Source organism: Erpetoichthys calabaricus, chromosome 4, assembly GCF_900747795.2.
Source record: "Erpetoichthys calabaricus chromosome 4, fErpCal1.3, whole genome shotgun sequence".
NCBI classification, from domain to species: Eukaryota; Metazoa; Chordata; class Cladistia; order Polypteriformes; family Polypteridae; genus Erpetoichthys; species Erpetoichthys calabaricus.
The window spans coordinates 306713807-306734522 of NC_041397.2; the positions used below are offsets into that span (position 1 = coordinate 306713807).

General features: G+C 38.8%; 1 protein-coding gene across 1 annotated transcript; it reads right to left on the reverse strand.

Moving 5' to 3' along the window:
• Positions 1–6921: 6921 nt before the first annotated feature.
• Positions 6922–7644, reverse strand: LOC114641232 (olfactory receptor 2AT4-like). Its single transcript, XM_028790317.2, has one exon. The coding sequence runs from the start codon at positions 7642–7644 to the stop codon at positions 6922–6924; it is 723 nt and encodes a 240-aa protein (XP_028646150.2).
• Positions 7645–20716: the final 13072 nt, after the last annotated feature.

The following is a 20716-nucleotide window of genomic DNA, read 5'->3' on the forward strand; positions in this document are numbered from 1 at the left end:
AAGAAATAAAACAAGCGTAAGAAAGTGTAGAATTTAGGTGAATTTTGCGAAAAGTGTTATTAACAGGGAGGAGCGGCAACAACATCCGTGCGCCAGCGTCCCCTCACCTGTTGTTTGTGTAGTGGCAGTGTTGGTCAGAAAAGGTGTGGGTTGAGATAAAGAGAGATGATGTCTGATGTCACCAGAAAGCACTCCACTTACAGTGTTCAGAAGTGGTCTCTGCATGGCTCAGACAAGGAGTTCACCCATTAGCTCTCTCTGTATGGAGACCGCTTTTGAGCCAAACATGTGGATTCATGACTCACCAATGGCATTTCACCACATTGCAAATTTTTGAACTGAGATGTTTTGTGGTGTGAGTCCACAGCGATGCACTTGGCAATGAGGATGGGATTTGGGGCATTCTGTTAAGGTCTACACATGTTGACCACATGTCTTACGTGGAAGACAACTTCAGGAATGGTCTAATGGTAATAACACTCCGAGCCAGGGGTTGGCGCTGTGGCTTAATGCTTTTTTTCTCTTCCTCCCTCTGCACAGCAGTTGATTGACGAACAAACAACCTATGATGCCACTTCTGGCTTCTGCCATCCTCTTCTACCTTGTCATCCTGAAAACTGGCCCCAGAGCCATGATGGCTTCAGTTAATATTCTGACTCACATCTGAGAAGATTCTTTTTTAGTTTATGCAAATTGCAATTATATGGGGATTACCTAGGCACCCCAGACATTTATGATCTCTTTTTGTGTCCTGCTTACAATAATTACAGTAAAAGTATAATGGGGAGAATAGGGCCACCGTACGAGTCAACCACAACCAAACAGTAACTCAACTTATTAGTGTCACTCCAGGAAATACAGTATATTACTATCTCAGGATGCAGGCCTTCTTAAAATTCTAAGACAAAATAAAACTATTGTAGATGACTGACCCTTTAGCTATAGAGTATCCAAACTCTTTGTTGCAATATTAGAAAGCCCCCATCAGATCCAGCATGTAATCAAGCTGAAAGACTATTATTTTGATTTTAGGGCTTTTTTTGAGGTTGTTTCTCATTGCTCTCTTATACTGCTTTTTAAACAACTATACTGTGTACTATACACATTGTTTCTCTGTTTCTTTTTCAACAGTATTCCTTGTTTTTATGTTATATTTCTTTTCACATTACATTTGAAATTATTTTATAACACACTGGAAGTGTGCAACAAGCAAGCTCTCATATCTTGTTTTCATCTTCATATTGCAGAAAAAGTCTTGGACCTGAAAGGTATGACCTATGAGGAGAGATCGAAGATTAACTTTTTCAGTTTAAGCAAACAAGTGATTAAGAGCAACACTAGGCACCTGTTTAACTGATAATTGAAGTGTTTCAAATTAGTAATGAATTAGTACTGTGGATCAAGCCTGTTACTTTAAAGTAAATTCTGCGATAAGAATACAAGGACATGATTTGAAACTTGTTAAGGGAAGATTTTGCACAAATATTCGAAAGTTTTTCTTCACACACAGACACATGGAATACATTACAAAGCAGTGTGATGGAGAGTAGGATCTTAATGACCTTTAAATCTCAACTTCACATCTCAACAATCTAGGGGAATTGGATGGATGAGCTTCTTGGGCTGAATTTGTAATGCTCTGTCACATCGCAGGACCGCTTTCGCAGGCTCAGTCGAGGTATGTAATAACCCACTGTGACGAGAGGGGGTGTTGTTGCTAACCTTGTCATCTCCTTCATTTTTCAATGTGCTGAGAAGCTGCCCAATGAAGGCATTTAGCCACGTCCCTTCCTGTCTACCCAGAAGGAGGTGTCATTACTGGGCAGAGCAACCTGCCGGACAGCGCTCCACTAGATTAACTACAAAGTTTGTCTTTCCTGTGAGATTCCCACTGAAGGTACACATGCCAACATGTGTTGTTTTTCTTCATTTCTGTTTATTTTGCTGTCTCCGGACAATAAAAGGGATGACCCTGTTGGTGCCCCAAAATTTCCTTACTGCATCCTGAGTTGTCACTCCTGCCACATCTGATAACTTGAATTGAATTGAGTAATAAGATATTTGAATGAAGACTCAGTAATATTTGTGAGTAACTTTCACATTTTTTTTATTCCAACGAAGATAGCGGCATTTAATCAGAATATAAACTAATGTCCGGAGTTGTGTTTTGTTAAATTCTGTTAATATTTAAAAATGAATTGAAATGTATCTTATGAAATACTTTTAGTTATAGGTAAAAAGTGATTAAATGCATATTAGTATGGCAAAACTGATCTGAATTAAAGGACAGCATGTTATACATATTGTGGGAGACAATCAAGAGACAGCATTAACAGTTTGGGATGCCTGACAGTCCCCATTTACTAACCAACTAAATTTTGCCCCAGTCAGGCAGTAAAATGAGCAAAAGAAGGGACCAATGGTTCGATTGTGGTCCACTGTAATGGCTTGATTCTCGCAGGCTGCATCCTCGATGAGAACCGGACCAGAATTTGCAACACTAGGCACCTGTTTAACTGAACAATCTGCATGGGTTCAGAAGGGGGAGCTCTTGTTTTACTAAGATGCTGGAATTCTATGAGGAAGCAACAAAAGGATATGATCAAAGTGGAGCATATGATGTTATTTATCTAGCTTTTGATAAGGTGCCATATGAGAGGTTGGGCATCAAATTTAAAGAAGTGGGAATTCAGGGTGATATTTTTAGATGGGTGCAGAATTGGCTAAGACTCAGGAAGCAGAGGGTGATGGTGCGAGGAACCTCATCAGAACTGGCCGATGTTAAGAGTGGTGACCAGCAGGTGGCAGTGCTGGGGCCGCTGCTATTTTTAAAATTCATAAATGATTTTGATAGGAATATAAGTAACAATCTGGTTAAGTTTGCAGATGATACCAAGATAGGTGGATTAGCAGATAATTTGGAATTCGTTATATCATTACAGAAGGACTTGGATAGCATATAGGCTTGGGCAGATTTGTGGCAGATGGAATTTAATTTCAGTAAATGTAAAGTGTTACACATAGGAAGTAAAAATGTGAGATTTGAATACACAATGGGAGGTCTGAAAATTGAGATCCACCTTATGAGAAAGATTAGGGGTCAAAGTGGACTCTAAGCTATCGACTTCCCGACAGTGCTCAGAGTCCATTAAGAAGGCTAACAGAATGTTAGGTTATATAGCACGATGTGTGGAGTACAAGTCACAGGAGGTTCTGCTCAACCTTTATAATGCACTGGTGAGGCCTCATCTGGAGTACTGTGTGCAGTTTTGGTCTCCAGGCTACAAATAGGACATAGCAGCCCTAGAAAAGGTCCAGAAAAGAGCGACCAGGCTGATTCAGGGGCTACAGGGGTTGAATTATGAGGAAAGATTAAAAGAGCTGAGCCTTTGCAGTTTAAGCAAAAGAAGATTAGGAGGTGACATGATTGAAGTGTTTAAAATTATGAAGGGAATTAGTACAGTGGATCGAGACTGTTATTTTAAAATGAGTTTATCAAGAACATGGGGACATACTTGGAAGCTTGTTAAGGGTAATTTCGCACAAACATTAGGAGGTTTTTCTTTATACAAAGAATGATAAGCTACTAAGTAGTGTGGTAGACAGTAAGATTTTAGGGACTTTCAAAACTCGACTTGATGTTTTTTTGGAAGATAGGACTGTCGAGCTTTATTGGGCTGAATGGCCTGTTCTTGTCTAGAGTGTTCTAATGTTCTAATGGGCCTCTGGTTGCATCTTATATTGGTCTTGGGATGAAAGGGACCAGATAACCAGATAAGGGCCCAGAAGTGTGGTCATTGATTGTCACGGTAAACATCCTCTGGTCTGAGGGAAACAAAAGGGGATTAGTTATGGATGGTGCAACTCTGTTTTCATTCCCTGTTCCTTTCATTTCAGAGCCACATAGCCACTCCCACTACTTGCATGTTTGACAATATATTTTTACTTTTAATAATATGAATGCAGTTCTTTTAATTAAATTCATTTAAAAATGACTAGACTTTTACTTATTTTGTCTATTTTTTTTTACTACCCTTGGTGATTAAGCCCAGAAAAAGCTCCAGAATGTATTGGTTTTCATACCTAATTCATTTGGTGCTGTGTTTTTCAAACTCTCAAAAGTCCAGTTAATTTTGATAGATGTGAACCAAAACAACTGTTCCAAAACGCTTTGGAAAGAGTCGTCTCAGTGCACTACCAAGCAAACCCTGGAGCAGTTCACATACGATATGAATGTGATCCGACAAGGGATCAATCTAACTACAGAAAATACTGTGCATTATGGGCAAAATTGCGTGTGGCACAGTAGTCACCTGCTAGTCACCTGTAGTGACTGCTGTCAGTAATTAGGGAATCTCATTCACAGCATCACTAAGGTTAACATGGGCCATTAAAAAAGTTAAAAATAAACACCCAGATAGGAACAGGTGTGACACAATCAGTAATCAAGCCTATCAAAATAATGGAGGTGGTGAGAAATGGATAACAGTGCCTTGTCAGACTGACAATCTCCCTAATCATACACAATGAAATAGATGTGCACAGTGGGACGTCCTGTCAATGTGATCTCTTTTCAGGGGTGATTTGGATACAGAGATATACTAACTTTGACATATGTAGTAAATGTTGTTCAACCATTCCAAAATGTACATTATTAACACATATTTATAAGAGTTCAGACAGTAGACATGTGATTTGAGATAAACATTCATATGGTGGCAACTGGAAAGTAAATATGCAACATCATACATTAAAACAAAGCTCACTTGTGTACTGTTATAAATCTGAAGCACAAATCTATGCCCTCAGTAAAGTATGCCTTCTGTTGTACACACATTTATTTCAAATGTATCCTATTCGCACCATACGTACCAGCACAACATTTTTAAGTAGTCTTCTAGTTGTTCAATAATAGGTTTTTCACTCATAGGCAGCTGAGTTTGTTTAAATAAACCAAGTAATTATGGAAACTGCAGAAAAATAACTTATCGTCAACCCTCCATAATATTTTTTTCTGGTAAAAAATGTTTCTACGAAAGAAGTCCATGACATGTCCATATCATGTGCAATTTTATGTTTGCCGTATATACTCACGGATAAGTTCTCCCGTGGATAAGTCGGGACTTCATTTTACCTGTATAATTTCTGGTATTTTATGTCAGTCATATAAACTCACGCTATTCATACCTGGTGGCATGGATCGTGGACTATCTTACAAACAGACCTCAGTATGTGCGTCTCGGGAATTGCAGATCTGACATTGTGGTCAGCAACACAGGAGCGCCGCAGGGGACTGTACTTTCTCCGGTCCTATTCAGCCTATATACATCGGACTTCCAATATAACTCGGAGTCCTGCCACGTGCAAAAGTTTGCTGACGACACTGCTATCGTGGGCTGCATCAGGAGTGGGCAGGAGGAGGAGTATAGAAACCTCATCAAGGACTTTGTTAAATGGTGCGACTTAAACCACCTACAACTGAACACCAGCAAAACCAAGGAACTGGTGGTGGATTTTAGGAGACCCAGGCCCCTCATGGACCCCGTGATCATCAGAGGTGACTGTGTGCAGAGGGTGCAGACCTATAAATACCTGGGAGTGCAGCTGGACAATAAATTGGACTGGACTACCAATACTGATTATCTGTGCAAGATAGGACAGAGCCACCTGTACTTCCTTAGAAGACTGGCATCCTTCAACATCTGCAGTAAGATGCTGCAGATGTTCTATCAGATGGTTGTGGCGAGTGCCCTCTTCTACGCAGTGGTGTGCTGGGGAGGCAGCATTAAAAAGAAGGATGCCTCATGCCTGGACAAACTGGTGAGGAAGGCAGGCTCTATTGTTGGCATAGAGCTGGACGGTTTGACATCCGTAGCAGAGCAACGGGCACTCAGCAGGCTCCTATCAATTATGGAGAATCCACTACATCCATTAAACAGTGTCATCTCCAGACAGAGGAGCAGTTTCAGCGACAGACTGCTGTCACTGTCCTGCTCCACTGACAGACTGAGAAGATCATTCCTCCCCCAAACTATGCGACTCTTCAATTCCACCAGAGGGGGTAAACGTTGAACATTATTCAAGTTATTGTCTGTTTTTTACCTGCATTTTTTATTACTCTTTAATTTAATATTTTTTGCTGCTGGAGTATGTGAATTTCCCCCTGGGATTAATAAAGTATCTATCTATCTATCTATCTATCTATCTATCTATCTATCTATCTATCTATCTATCTATCTATCTATCTATCTATCTATCTATCTATCTATCTATCTATTTGTTGGTGCAAGAGATTATGATATGTTAACGCCCACCTGAAAGAGTAACCAATGAGCACACTGCCTTTTTTTTCTATGTGGGTGTGGCAATGCGCTGTCTCATCGTGTGCTCCTAACCTCTCTCTCTCTCTTTCTCTGTCTCTCTCTCTCTCTATTGTACCTGTGTGACCACACGGTAATACCCGAACTATTCCGAAGCGACGTATGCACTGATTTGTGTTTTTTGTATCTCATACCCTCATACACCTTTATCGTAAGAGCATCCCTTTTCAATTAAATGTCGTTGAAGTAGCAAAAGAAATTGGCAACTGTGCTGCTGCAACAAAATTCAGTGCGTCTGAGAAATTGATGAGAAATTGGAGGAGGCAAGAAGATGTAAAAAAAAAAAAATTAAGTGTCGCATTTTTGAAAGGGCATATAAGTTAGGATCTGATTTTATGATCGATTTTTCGGGTTTCAAGACCCGACTTATACGTGAGTATATACGGTAGTTCACTTGAAAGTTTGCAGTGTGAAACACAGCTGAACTATCTGTTAATTGAAACAAAATAAGGAATTATCCTCAAAAGGGGAACAAAGCAAACAGACTATAACTGTGAAAATGACTTCAGTTCCAAAACAGATTAATAACTATTCATCATGTTTAAAATGCTGGCATGGTTTTATTACGACTAAAAATCTTGTAAATGCTTGTTTTAATCTCCTTGTTACGAAAGCTATAAATAATAGGATGTAATGCAGAAGGGACCGTAGTAATAACTATCACCAGACTGTTGTAGGCCTCCGTTGACAAAACAATTCCAGCTCCTGGTAATGCGTACAACAAAAGCACCGGTAAATAAACAATAGCCACCACCAACAGGTGAGTCGAACAGGTGCTGAACACCTTTTTCCTTCCCTCAATGGAAGATATTTGCAGTGCTGCCAGTGTGATTCGAAGGTAAGAAAGCAAGATCAGTAGCAAAGGACCAATAGCAAAGATTAATGTCATTACCGACATATAAGTTAGAAACTTTGGATCTCTTCTGCAAGCCATTTGGACCATTGTAATATAATCACAGTAGCAAGAAGGCAGGACATTACCATTACAAAATGGAAGCTCTGCCAAGAACACTGGAAACGGTAGAATAAGTACAGTAGCACATATATTGGTATGCATGAGGCTGACTAAGACTGTTTTATTTGTGACTACAGAAGGGTATCTAAGTGGGTAAACTACAGCAACATAACGGTCAATTGCCATAAACGATAAAACAAATGTTCCCACTATCAATATGTGACCGTCAACGTGGATTTGCAGCACACAAGGCCCATATGGGACAGCATGTGAACCCAAGATGAGGGTCACCAGCATGCGAGGAATCATGTTTGTACTCTTCAGTAAATCTAACACTGCAAGATTTGCAATTAAAAGAAACATAGGTGTTTGAAGCTGATGGTTTTGCATTATTACTAGAATAACTAGTAGGTTGCTAGACACAGAAGTCAAATAGATGCAAAAAAGAGCAGGAATTATAAAGATCTTTTGGCCAGAATCAATCACACAAAGCAGTACAAACTCTGACAAAGGCTCCTCAGATGTGTTCATCCCTTTCATCTGAAAAGAATTAAAAACAAAATTACATTTTGGAACACAGCCACAATCTTTAAACAAAACAGTAAGGTATTAAGGCACTTACAGGTTCTTAAAGGAATACTCCACCCAAAAATAACATCTTTCTTACATGTTGCTTACCTCATGTAGTTTGCAGTGGTGGCTGAGAAAATTTTTTAATATCATGTCCTCGTGGGGAAAGGACATCATAACGTTTCTCAAAGAACGGGACCCTGTGGTGGCCAATATGGAAAATGGTTTAAAATGTCCATCATTCATTGGACAAGAATTCAATCTTCAGTTCAAATGCATTGTATTGTGGGATTGTGTCTTTCCTCTTTATCCTTTACGATAAGTGTTTTGAAAGTAGGTATTATTAGCAGTAATGCATGCATTCTGCATGTTTTGAGTATTCAAATGGATAACAGACACAAGTTACATGGAGTTTGTTTTCCTTGGATGTTTTCTACATTGTTTGCTGTTGTCTGGCATTGGCCATCATAGGGTCCCATTCTATGAGAAATGTTATGGTGTCCTTTTTTCAAGAAAACACAAGATTAAAAATTTTTGTCGGCCATCACTACCAACTACATGGGATAAGCAATACAATTAAAAAAAACATAATTCTTGGGTGGAGTACACATTTAAGTTTGTTTATCAGGTAACATTTACACAATTATGAAATCTACACAATTAGAACATTATGGCAACTTTGCCCAGGTATACCCATTGGTGAAGTTAATGGGGTGGTCGGGTGACCTGGTCCACCCTAAAGGTTGTCTTTAATGAATTACTGTAAATTAAAAATGATCTAACTAGTTAACTGAGAACTGGCAGGCCCTGAACATAATGCCGTGCATAAATTTTCTGACTTGTCTGAAAAATAAGAAAGTACTTATTTTGCCACAGTTCAAATAAGTAGACAGACAAACTAAGTAAATGTTTTTTGTCACTTGAATATCTTTCATTATACTTGTGTACTTTTTCATAACTTTAAAGTTTTAAAAATGTTAAAGTAAGTGAGATTTACAGTACTTTATATTGTGACTTTATGAATAACTGAATTGTTGACTTTGAGAGAAGAGAGAGAGAGGTTAGGAGCACGCACTGATATAGCGCATTGCCGCACCCACGATGTGACAAACCAGCTCTAGGATCCCAGATTAGGACCCGAGTGCAGCCATGCAATGGGTGACACCTCAGCACCACACTAGTTCAGAAGGAATGAAACAGTGTGAGGTTTTTTATGGTGACTAGAGTGCCAATTCTGCCATCAACCCCCAGGTTTTGCCCTGCAGGTTGGAGGGCCTACATGCAGGGAGCTGACTTTGGTTGTGATGTAAATATGTAGCAATACAGTTGTAATTTTAATTTCATCTGGTCCCCGTCAGCACACATCTGAAACTAGACTGTGCCTACACCCACAATACAGTATTCATGATTGACATGATACAACCAATAATAAAAAAAACAGAATAAACTAGAGGAAGACCTCTGAACGTTACCTTCCAGGTCCAGCATCACTTGGCCATATGTTTTGGGAAGGCACTAAAATAAAGTCCTTTTGAATAAAAATCTTTACATACAGTAAAGTCTTTCCCTTTTGCGGATTCAGTTCCTGCGGATTTGCTTATCTGCTATTACACAATTATTACTCGTTTTGCAACTATTCTAGTCTATTTGAGCCTATTCACATATAAGGTACAGCACATACAAAAATTCTAACAGGCCTATCATGCATGAGTGACACGTGAGTTTGAGCAATATCAGGTCTGCGATGAGCTCAGATTCCTGAGACAACACCCACTACGCTGATGGATCAATGTGTGTCTACCCGGCACCAAGAAACATGGGGAAGCCTTTGCACCCCATTCATAACGGAGACTGGGGCTTGCAATTGTTACCAATGAAAAAGGAATTCCCAGTAAGTCACAAGATTGTTCTAATTAAGTCTCAGCCATTTATACACACTGCCTATCGCTAGTATCAATTGGATGGTTTAGTGAAGTCCTCAGATCAGGGTTTTTCAGCAACATAACATTCCGTGGATAACAAGGTTTGTTATCCACATGTTACAATCACTCCTAATCGATTGACACAGTTATTTGGTGCACTCCTGGAAGGCATTAAAGTTCATAGGGATAAAAATATGGTAGTGGCCTACACCACACAACCAGCTTAACTTATCTTGCTCAACAGAAGGAATCCCAAACCTCCCTCTACTCTGCAAAAAAATGCATTTGCAACAATTAGAGAAAAATATTTAGCGGGAAAATCTGCCAATGGGGAAATCTTGCTTGCAAGATTTCTTAAAATAAGCTAAATAATCTTAAAGTCATTAATTATTGATAACTCAACAGATCTTAGAATAAAGAAAGCAAGGTTTAATGTCTTGATTTAAAAAAAACTTTTCACATATGAGGGGCATTCGATAATTTATCTACCTCAGTAGGAAAGAAAAGAGTTTTCCAAAAGTTTTTGTTTTATTTTTCAATATAGTCCACTGATTGCTCCATACAATTTATCCACTTTTCCTGTAATGACTTTAATCCCTTTGAAAAAAAATCTTCCATTTGACCATCAAAACCAGAACATCACAGCTGCCTTGATGTTTTCATCACTTGGAAACTGCTGTCCATGGAGAGATTTCTTCAAAACTCGGAACAGGAAATAATCGGAGGGAGCCCGGTCAGGAGTGTAGGGTGGATGGTTCAGCTGCTAAAACCCACATTCTGGTGCCAGCCTGTGATTGAAATGACATATTAACCGGTGCATTGTCGTGAAGAAGCAGCATGCCTGTTGTGAGTTTTCATAGATAGATAGATAGATAGATAGATAGATAGATAGATAGATAGATAGATAGATAGATAGATAGATAGATAGATAGATAGATAGATACTTTATTAATCCCAAGGGGAAATTCACACACTCCAGCAGCATCATACTGATAAGAAACAATAAATTAAAGAGTGATAAAAATGCAGGTATAACAGACAATAACTATGTATCATGTTAACGTTTACCCCCCCCCCACACCCCCGAAGTGGAATTGAAGAGTCGCATAGTTTTCCAAACTGCACCTTGCCCATTTCTTAAGCCATTTGGAAAGCCTTAGTTCGTCTGTCTGACAAAATTAAATCCTCAACTTTCTTGTACTTTTCTGTGGAAGTTATTTCCACAGGCTGTCCAGTATGAGGGTCATCTTCAATGGACTCTCTACCCCACTTAAACAGCTTGCTCCAAAATTTGACTTTGTAGGAGGATGTAGTAGACTCGCCATAAACTGTAGTTATTCGTTTGTGGATCTCCTTTGTGAGAAATCTTATCGCTGAACGTTGCTCCAAATCTAGCATTTTTTTACTTGATTCGTACGAGGACTCTCCTGACCTCCTGTCTCTTGGAATGTTAGACTCGCACTGAGCCACAACTGTGTAGGAGTAACCTTGAGACACTGTCACAACATGCCCAGACTTGTTTCAACATACTTGCTGCTTTCTTTCATACTCAGGTAGATAAATTATTGAACACCCCTCATATTTTGATTTATTTGTTTGCAGTGAAATCCTTCATACTAAACTTGTTCTTTTGCAGATTACTTTCAGTGCATTGGTTGCTCCAAAACACATATGATGTAGGTTTTTGTCTGCATTAGGCATGTAGGCATCAGCAGAAACATTGCAGGTATCAGAAGTTTTATTGCAAATCAGTAAATTATTTGCCTTTTGCACATGTATGCAGCATTCAACCAGTACAGAACTCTGTTTAGATGTATAGAGCTAAGCAACACAACAAGCACCATGGAAAGGAACTCTTCTACGTCCGCTGTACTGCTACAGCAGCCCCTGTGTTAATATTGATATTAGACTATTTGGTACATTCCTACCCCCCCTTTTTAATTTAATACAAATTGGTATGTCCCTAGGTCCCTCTTTTTTACTGGTGCTGCTTTAGTCTTAGCTTTATCTTCCACCATATTGTATATTAGGTTAAGGAAATTATTGTCCTTTTACCTTCAAGTTGTCAATGGTTATCACATCCTGATACTTTGTATGACTTCTTGTCAGAAACCTACATTAAAGTATATGGATTCTCACCCTTGACTTTCTTGGTGAGTAAAGCTATCTGTCCACGTTCACTACAACCAGCAGGGCGACACACACTTCGTACGGTCTGGGTCTTTAGGAGAGAAGCCTCGCCAGCACAGCGTTCAGGGACGGAATATCCGCTATGTGCAAAAATGTTTTTCTTTCAAATTGGGTGACCAACCAGGGCATGAGACGATTTAATGAGTAGGATCCAATCAGGAGAGGACTGTATAATAAGCATGGACAAATCAGAGCGGATTAAAGTCTGCATTTTTAGCAGTCTATGTTTTTGCCTGTCCTCATTGCAATGCTGAACCAGCATTTTCAAAAGTATATGGCTCTGCAGAGCATTTTGAAAAGTCTTCATTTTTGAAGTTAAAAACACCAGGGTAGTAGTGTAGATGTAGCCTCAGTGTCCATTATAAAGTAATACAACAATGCTGTTCAAATACAGAGATAAAATTAATAATGGGTCAAATAATGGTTAGAGACTCGCCTATTGTTGACAGCCTAGTCCTATAAATGGCCCCTGACACATTGCATTTTAGTTCAACGTTAAGTTCTTCAAGAAACTTTTTTTAATGCACGTTTATCCATCCATCCATCCATTATCCAGCCCGCTATATCCTAACTACAGGATCACGGGGGTCTGCTGGAGCCAATCCCAGCCAACACAGGGCGCAAAGCAGGAAACAAATCCCGGGAAGGGCTCCAGCCCACCGCAGTACTTTATTTATTTATTTATTTTTTCAAAAATGAATTACCAAGATTACAAATGTCTACTGCAGGATAGGTAAATTGGCATTGTTAAATTGCCCCTATTGGGTGTGTGATGTGTGTGTTCACCCTCAGATGGACCTTGTCCAGAGATTTTTCCTCAGTGTTTGCTGGGATAGGCTCCAGCTGCCACATGACCCTGTCCAGAATAGGAAAATGGACAAATGTCTACATTACAAAAAGAAGCCAGCCCTTATTGTTGATAAAGTTAGGGACACATCGCTTTAGAACAGAGGTAGCCCAACATGGGATGCCCATACCACGCCAGGGAGTGTGAGATGGCATTTCAGGGAGTGCGACAAAGAGGAAGGCTGCAATGCGATTTGCCAAAATTGAGTGAGGTGCATTGTCCGACTTTATCTTGGTGCAGTTGTTCTCTTGCAGTGTGCCGTCATTTGTAGGTGGTTTATTAGTTTGTGCTCTCATTCCTTGATTTAAAAAGAATGAAGCATTGCCTGCGTAATTGTTGCCTATGAATGAGGCACATGAATAGTGCATTCTCGCAGGTTCCTTACTGCATTCGTAAAAGCAAATAATGGAATAAATAAAAAGGCAAATAAATTAAATAATGGAATTTGGACCTTGGGAAAATAGGTAGAGAAGGGCAAGATCTAGTATTGATTTCAGTGCAAGCTCTGATTGTGGAATGTTACTGGTTTTGAGTTTTGATAGTCATTTTTGCCCTTTTGGCTGAATTGGATGCATCACCTGCTGCTTACACTCAGCTCATCTCTCCTGCTTGTGGTCCTGGCTGTAGCGCAGCAATTTTAACTGTGCAGTGCATCTGTTTTTGAACCGCAGTGCAGGTGTTATTGTGGGACAAAGCTCGCTGACTGTGTTTCATTGCTTAGTGGTGTCGTTGCTTCATGGGGGTGATCTCTGATCCCCCTAACCTCTTAATCATTGATTGTGTGTCATTTCCTCGTGGCGCTTGATGCTACGCTGGATACCCCATACCCACAGATCGTCAACTGAGTGTCTAAGCTTCACCGGGGACTCATTCAGAGTGAGATTTAGAAAGGTAAATTGCTCAGTTTATATTTAAATTTTACATACTGACCTAAAGGATTATTTTTGTTCAATTTGTTCACCCGCAGTACTGTATGTGACTCTATTTTTGGTTCAAAAATAGAAACTCCTTCATCGTATAATATTCTTAGAAATCGCCTTAGTCAATGGGTGGGCCTCTCTGGCAGCGTTTTAAATTGGTTTGAATCCTACCTGGCAAGGAGAAAATTCTTTGTTAGTTGTGGTAATTACAACTCAAAGACACATGATATTCTATATGGTGTTCCACAAGGCTCTATCCTGGGTCCGCTGCTCTTCTCAATCTACATGCTTCCATTAGGTCAGATTATCTCAGGGCACAACGTGAGCTACCACAGCTATGCTGATGACACACAGCTGTATTTATCAATTGCACCTGATGACCCTGAATCTCTTGATTCGCTAACACAATGTCTAACTTGTATCTCAGAATGGATGAATAGTAACTTTCTCAAATTAAATAAAGAGAAAACCGAAATCTTAGTGATTGGCAATAATGGATACAATGAGGCTATTAGAAATAAACTGGATGCATTAGGATTAAAAGTCAAAACGGAGGTAAAAAGCTTAGGGGTAACCGTTGACTGTAATCTAAATTTTAAATCGCATATTAATCAGATCACTAGGACAGCATTTTTTCACTTAAGAAACATAGCAAAAGTTAGACCTCTTATATCATTGAAAGATGCGGAGAAATTAGTTCACGTGTTTGTTTTCAGTCAACTAGATTACTGTAACGCACTCCTCTCAGGACCACCCAAAAAAGACATAAATCGTTTGCAACGAGTGAAGAATGCAGCTGCTAGAATCCTTACCAGGAAAAGAAAATCCGAGCACATTTCTCCAGTTTTGATGTCACTACACTGGTTACCTGTGTCATTCAGAATTGACTTTAAAATTCTGCTTATGGTTTATAAAGCCTTAAATAATCTCGCTCCATCTTATATATCGGAATGTCTGACATCTTATATTCCAAATCGTAACCTCAGATCCTCAACTGAGTGTCTCCTTAGAATTCTAAGAGCAAAACTTAAAAGAAGTGGTGAGGGGGCCTTCTGCTGTTATGCACCTAAAATCTGGAATAGCCTGGCAATAGGAATTCACCAGGCTAATACAGTGGAGCACTTTAAAAAACTGCTGAAAACACATTACTTTAACATGGCCTTCTCATAACTTCACTGTAATTTAAATCCTGATACTCTGTATATCCAATTCATTATAATAACTATTCATTCAAAATCTGTACTAACCCCTACTCTCTCTTCTGTTTCCTTTTCCGGTGTCCTTTTGGTGGTGGCATCTACCCAAAGCACCATGATGTTCCAACAATGATGGATGGATTAAAAGCCAGAAGTCTGTATGACAATCAGCATCAAGTGACTCCGTGAGAACCCTAAATACAAAGAGGACTATTTCATTTATGTTAGGTAGAATGCCCAGAGGGGACTGGGCGGTCTCGTGGCCTGGAACCCCTGCAGATTTTATTTTTTTCTCCAGCTTTCTGGAGTTTTTTTTTTGTTTTTTCTGTCCACCCTGGCCATCGGACCTTACTCCTTTTCTATGTTAACTAATGTTGTCTTATTTTAATTTCTTATTTTGTCTTTTATTTTTCTTTTCTTCATTATGTAAAGCACTTTGAGCTACTTTTCTGTATGAAAATGTGCTATATAAATAAATGTTGTTGTTGTTATCGTCAAATGTGATCTGACTTATGTAGGGGGTTATGAACACAAATCCAAAATTTCTAGGCATGCGGGGCATAGAAAAGATTGGGAGCCACTGCATTAAAAGTAAATTTACAGATTGCTAAATGTTTTTATTGGGTGGCACGGTTGCACAGTGGTAGTGCTGCTGCCTCACAGTAAGGAGCCCCAGGTTCGCTTCCTGGGTCCTCCCTCCATGGAGTTTGTATGTTCTCTCCATGTCTGCGTAGGTTTCCTCCCACAGTCCAAAGACATGCAGGTTAGGTGTATTGGCGATTCTCATTTGTCCCTGGTGTGTGTGCTACCCATGTTTATTATTTGTTCACTTTTTTTTTTATCAGTTTTGTGTACTATTTAGTTCCTCTGCTTGTCCTGCTGTGTTCTGTGAGTTTTGAAGGTGGTTTCCAAAGAGAAAGGCTGTCTACTTATTTTTGCATAGGGTGCAAGGCAGGAAACAAACCCCGGGAAGGGCACCAGCTCACCACAGTTAATTTGAGTTTTTAAAGAAATTTGGTTTGAGCTAAATATATTTTTTTGCTTTTATTCAAGTTTTTGAAAAGGTTAAAACAAACTCAAACGAATTAAGTTTACTCAAATGCTTTTTAAAATTTGAAAGAAATCAATTAAATTGCTTGTTACCTTGTGAAGTAATTTATTTAGGTTGATCCAACAAAACATTTTTTACAGTGTTCAGCCGTTCAGCTCCCAAGCTCTGGAATTCATTACCTGTGGATCTCCGAAATATCAAATCATATTCATCCTTCAAATGTAAACTTAAAACACATCTGTTTAAAATGGCTTTTTTCTTTTTCCTTCTGATTATAGTGGTTTTGTTTAGTTTTAATTTTTAGATTTTCTGATGTTTTAAGTTGTTTATAATTGTCTTTTATTTATTTATTGTTTGTTCGGTGTCCTTGAGTTCGCTGAAAGGCGCCTTGTATAAATAAAATGTATTATTATTATTATTATTAATCAAGAGTCCCCGGTTTGATCCCGATTCACTACTATATTTGCTGTTTTCAGTTATGAGCTGCTCTTATTGTTAATACAGTATTATACAGTACACACATACACTTGGTTTGCGTCTGTAACACATGGTGTACATTTATAGGACTTGTAAAAGTTTCTGTTTTTTGTTTTTCACTTTTATTCTCTCTAAATCACGATTATGATACATACTAGAGAGCTGCTATTATTGCTATTATTTTTAATATTGTACAATAAAAACATACATTTGATTTACGTCTGTAACAACCGCTGTAAATTTATAGTGCTTGTCAAAGTTAGCGTTCACGCTCGCCCCAATCTGACACTGCTGTTTTCAAAAAAGGACGCGCTATAACAGAAGTGAACTCAGATCAGAGAAAACAGAAGCCATCCCCGCAAGAAACGTCCCCTCACATATAAGAACAACGCAGCTGCACCAGGCGTAAAGGCGAAAGTCCGGCCTCATCCTGCCAATCACCTGTCCTTCAAAGGAACAGCACGGCTTACAGAGCTGGCCAACACTACACCGTCCAGATCTAAACACTAGCATGGTGTATGTGCCCAAAAAAAGTCTAACTGCATTCTCGTACCATTGCTCGCGTACTAAAGTGTCAGCAGGTATTTTTCGTGACATTACACGTGTAATTTGTGAGCATGCCCTTGACGATCAAACAGAGGAAGCTCTGCAGTATACTTATGACTTTATGCTGTAGGAAGATAAGTAAATAAAGTAAAACTAGTAAAACTAAAAAAAAGACGCTAACTTTGACAAGTACCATACATTTACACCGGATGTTACAGTCGCAAATCAAATGTATGTTTTTATTGTATAATATTAACAATAACAGCAGCTCTCTACTCAAAACGGTAAACTTGAGAAACTGCTAGCATCGAACCCAGAAGCTCTTGATGGGGAGTCAGCAGTTCTTAGCATTGCACCACGCAAGTAGTCACATCAACCGCTTACCACAACCTGCTTTCTTTTTACTTCAGTTATATTCTTGAATAAAAGTGCACTTGTTATGTTATACTTGTACTTGTGAAAGTGTTTATTTGATATTTGGACTTCAGGCTTCACACCAGTCATTCTCAGTCACACACACCACTCACATCCACGTCCACAGTTTTCCCAGTCTAGTTCGCGCACAAGTTCTGACACGGTTTTTATATACTTGTGACTTTATGCTGTAGGAAGATAAGTAAATAAAGTAAAACTAGTAAAACTAAAAAAAAGACGCTAACTTTGACAAGTACTATACATTTACAGCGGATGTTACAGTCGCAAATCAAATGTATGCTTTTATTGTATAATATTAACAATAAGAACAGCTTACTACTCAAAACGTTTACTTTGGAAGACGTTAAGACTCGAACCCAGAACCTTATGAAGTGGAGTCGGCAGCTCTAACCAGTATACTACCCAAGAAAGAAGGACAGCAAGCAGCACTAACCTGGTTTCTTTTTCTTCGTTTATAGCCTTAGAAAAAAGCGCATTTGTTCTGTTATACTTATATCTTTTGTGAAAGTGTATAAAGATATTTGGAATTCAGGCTTCACACATTATACACTTCATGCCAACATTTTGTCAATTATTACTAAAACATAAACGTTTCTGTTTTAACGATGTGTTTATTGTACATAGATTGTTGTAGACACGGAACACACATGAAATGCAAGTGTTCCAAATAACGATATATACTATTTATAAAAGGTGTCATTTTGCTTGACTTCTCACTCTATACAACTCTAAGCAACTGACACTCAGGTAAGCAGACTTGAGCTGAGAAAACTGTGTGCCGGTGGGGGGATATGATAGCAGACTGATTGCTGCTTATCAACACATTTAAAGGACAAAAGACGCTGACGGAGAAGTGTTAAGCGTTTGACGGATCTACGAGTTTTTTGTAGGCTCTGGTAATTCTAGTGTTAATAAAGTATCTATCTATCTATCTATATGTATCTATTGTGCAATATATTTAAGCACTTTGTTTCTCTTACCAGATATACTGTAAAAAAAATAATGTGTATTGAACTGATTTGAGTATTAACTGTTCACCTGTGCAGTACTTCATGCTGCTATACCGACGTGAACGTTATACTTATCTGTTAAATATTAAACAATGAATTAAAATAATGCACGTCATGCACCACCACCATCATAGTCATTCACAAATAAAATGTATTTTATTTATCATTATAATAAAACATTACCATATATTACCATATAGATGCCGGTATCCTCTGATTGAATTGCTAGCTGCATTTTTTCTTCTGTCACAGTTTACAGTTTCATAAAGGTGCTGAATTCGGCTGAATGTAGGGCCTCTTAAATCTTTCCTGTCCTGTCTTCTACTCAATTTCAGTATCTTTCATGAAAACTAAAATGGATTAAATACTCATATAACACTTTTCACATGCTCATTTATTTACTGAATATAATTGGATGCATTAAGTTTTGGCAAATAACTCTAACATCTTTGGAAGCTGTTTTTAAAGTGAACAGCAGCTTGAGAAATAAGCCATAGCTCAATAAGCAGCCTCTCATGTGTGTGCAATGTTCTGGTGCCAGGGGTGAGAAATTCCTTGGTGGTTTGCAGTGCAATTAACATTAAAAAATGAAAATTAAGGTCATTTCCCTAGCTGTAGTTTCATTGCATAATACAGGGTGTCCACAAAATGTCCATGTGCAATTTAAAATAATTGTAACTTTCTAAGTATATGTGGTAGAAATAATCTGTAAAAAGGATTAGAAAGAAGAAACATTTACATTTTTTATTGTTTTTATTCATTTTTCAATATTTCCACCATCATTACTAATACAAAGGGTAATACGATTTTGTAGTTCTCTGAAAGCTGATTTTCTTCACTAACACGTGGCCTACCAGACCATGGCTTATCATTGACAGAACCTGTTTCTTTTCATTTTTTCATCCACTTGGATATGGAATTCCTGTGTGGAGCTTCTTTTCTTGTGTTGGGTTCTAGACCTTCTTTGGACAGCAGCAGTAGATTTTAGTTCAGTCAACCAAAGAACAAAATTTACTTTCTCTTCTAGTGAAGCCATGGGTCATGGGTTAAGTTCAATTTCTAAAAATAAAACTTCTAAAGACAAAAAACTAGATACATCAAGCTTTCTAATTCTTTTTATGAATTCTTTCAATCACATATACTTACAAAGTTACAACTATTTTAAATTGCACATGGACTTTATGGACACTCTGCATAACTAAAGAGCAGCCAACTTGTTGGACTCTCCTGCAAGCAGATGTGAATACTCAGGTGTGATGCCCTGTGCTCTGGCACCTCTGCATTTGCTCAAGCTCTGGGTGTCTGTAACATAACTGGATGGATCAGTGGTGTAAAATGGAGGCATAGAACCAAAGAAAACACTCTAAAAAAAAGCAATTCTTTATTAATAATAATAATAAAACATTTTATTTATTTGTAGGCCCCTTTCTAAACACTCAAGGACACCGAACAATAGACAAAACACAGATTACAGTAATCCCTCCTCCATCACGGGGGTTGCGTTCCAGACACCCCACCCCCCCCCTCGCGAAATGTGAAAATCCGCGAAGTAGAAACCATATGTTTATATGGTTATTTTTATATTGTCATGCTTGGGTCACAGATTTGCACAGAAACACAGGAGGTTGTAGAGAGACAGGAACTTTATTCAAACACTGCAAACAAACATTTGTCTCTTTTTCAAAAGTTTAAACTGTGCTCCATGACAAGACAGAGATGACAGTTCTGTCTCACAATTAAAAGAATGCAAACATATCTTCCTCTTCAAAGGAGTGCGCGTCAGGAGCAGAGAATGTTAGAGAGAGAGAGAGAGAAAAGCAAACAATCAAAAATCAATAGGGCTGTTTGTATTTTAAGTATGCGAAGCACCGCCGGACAAAGTAGCTGCGAGGAAGGGATTAAGCATTTTTCAGCATTTTTTAGAGGAGCGTCCGTATCCTGTACGCCAGTGTGCGAACAGCCCCCCTGCTCACACCCCCTCCCGTCAGGAGCAGAGAATGTCAGAGCAAGCAAGAGAGAGACAGAGGAAAGCAAACAATCAAAAATCAATACGTGCTGTTTGATCTTTTAAGTATGCGAAGCACCATGCGGGAAGCATATCGCTTGCAAAGCAGCCACATGTAAGCCCAGCAAAGAAGGGAGCAGTGTGAAGGTAATCTTTCAGCGTTTTTTGAGGAGCGGCCGTGTCCTCTAGTGCTGCGAACAGCCCCCGTGCTC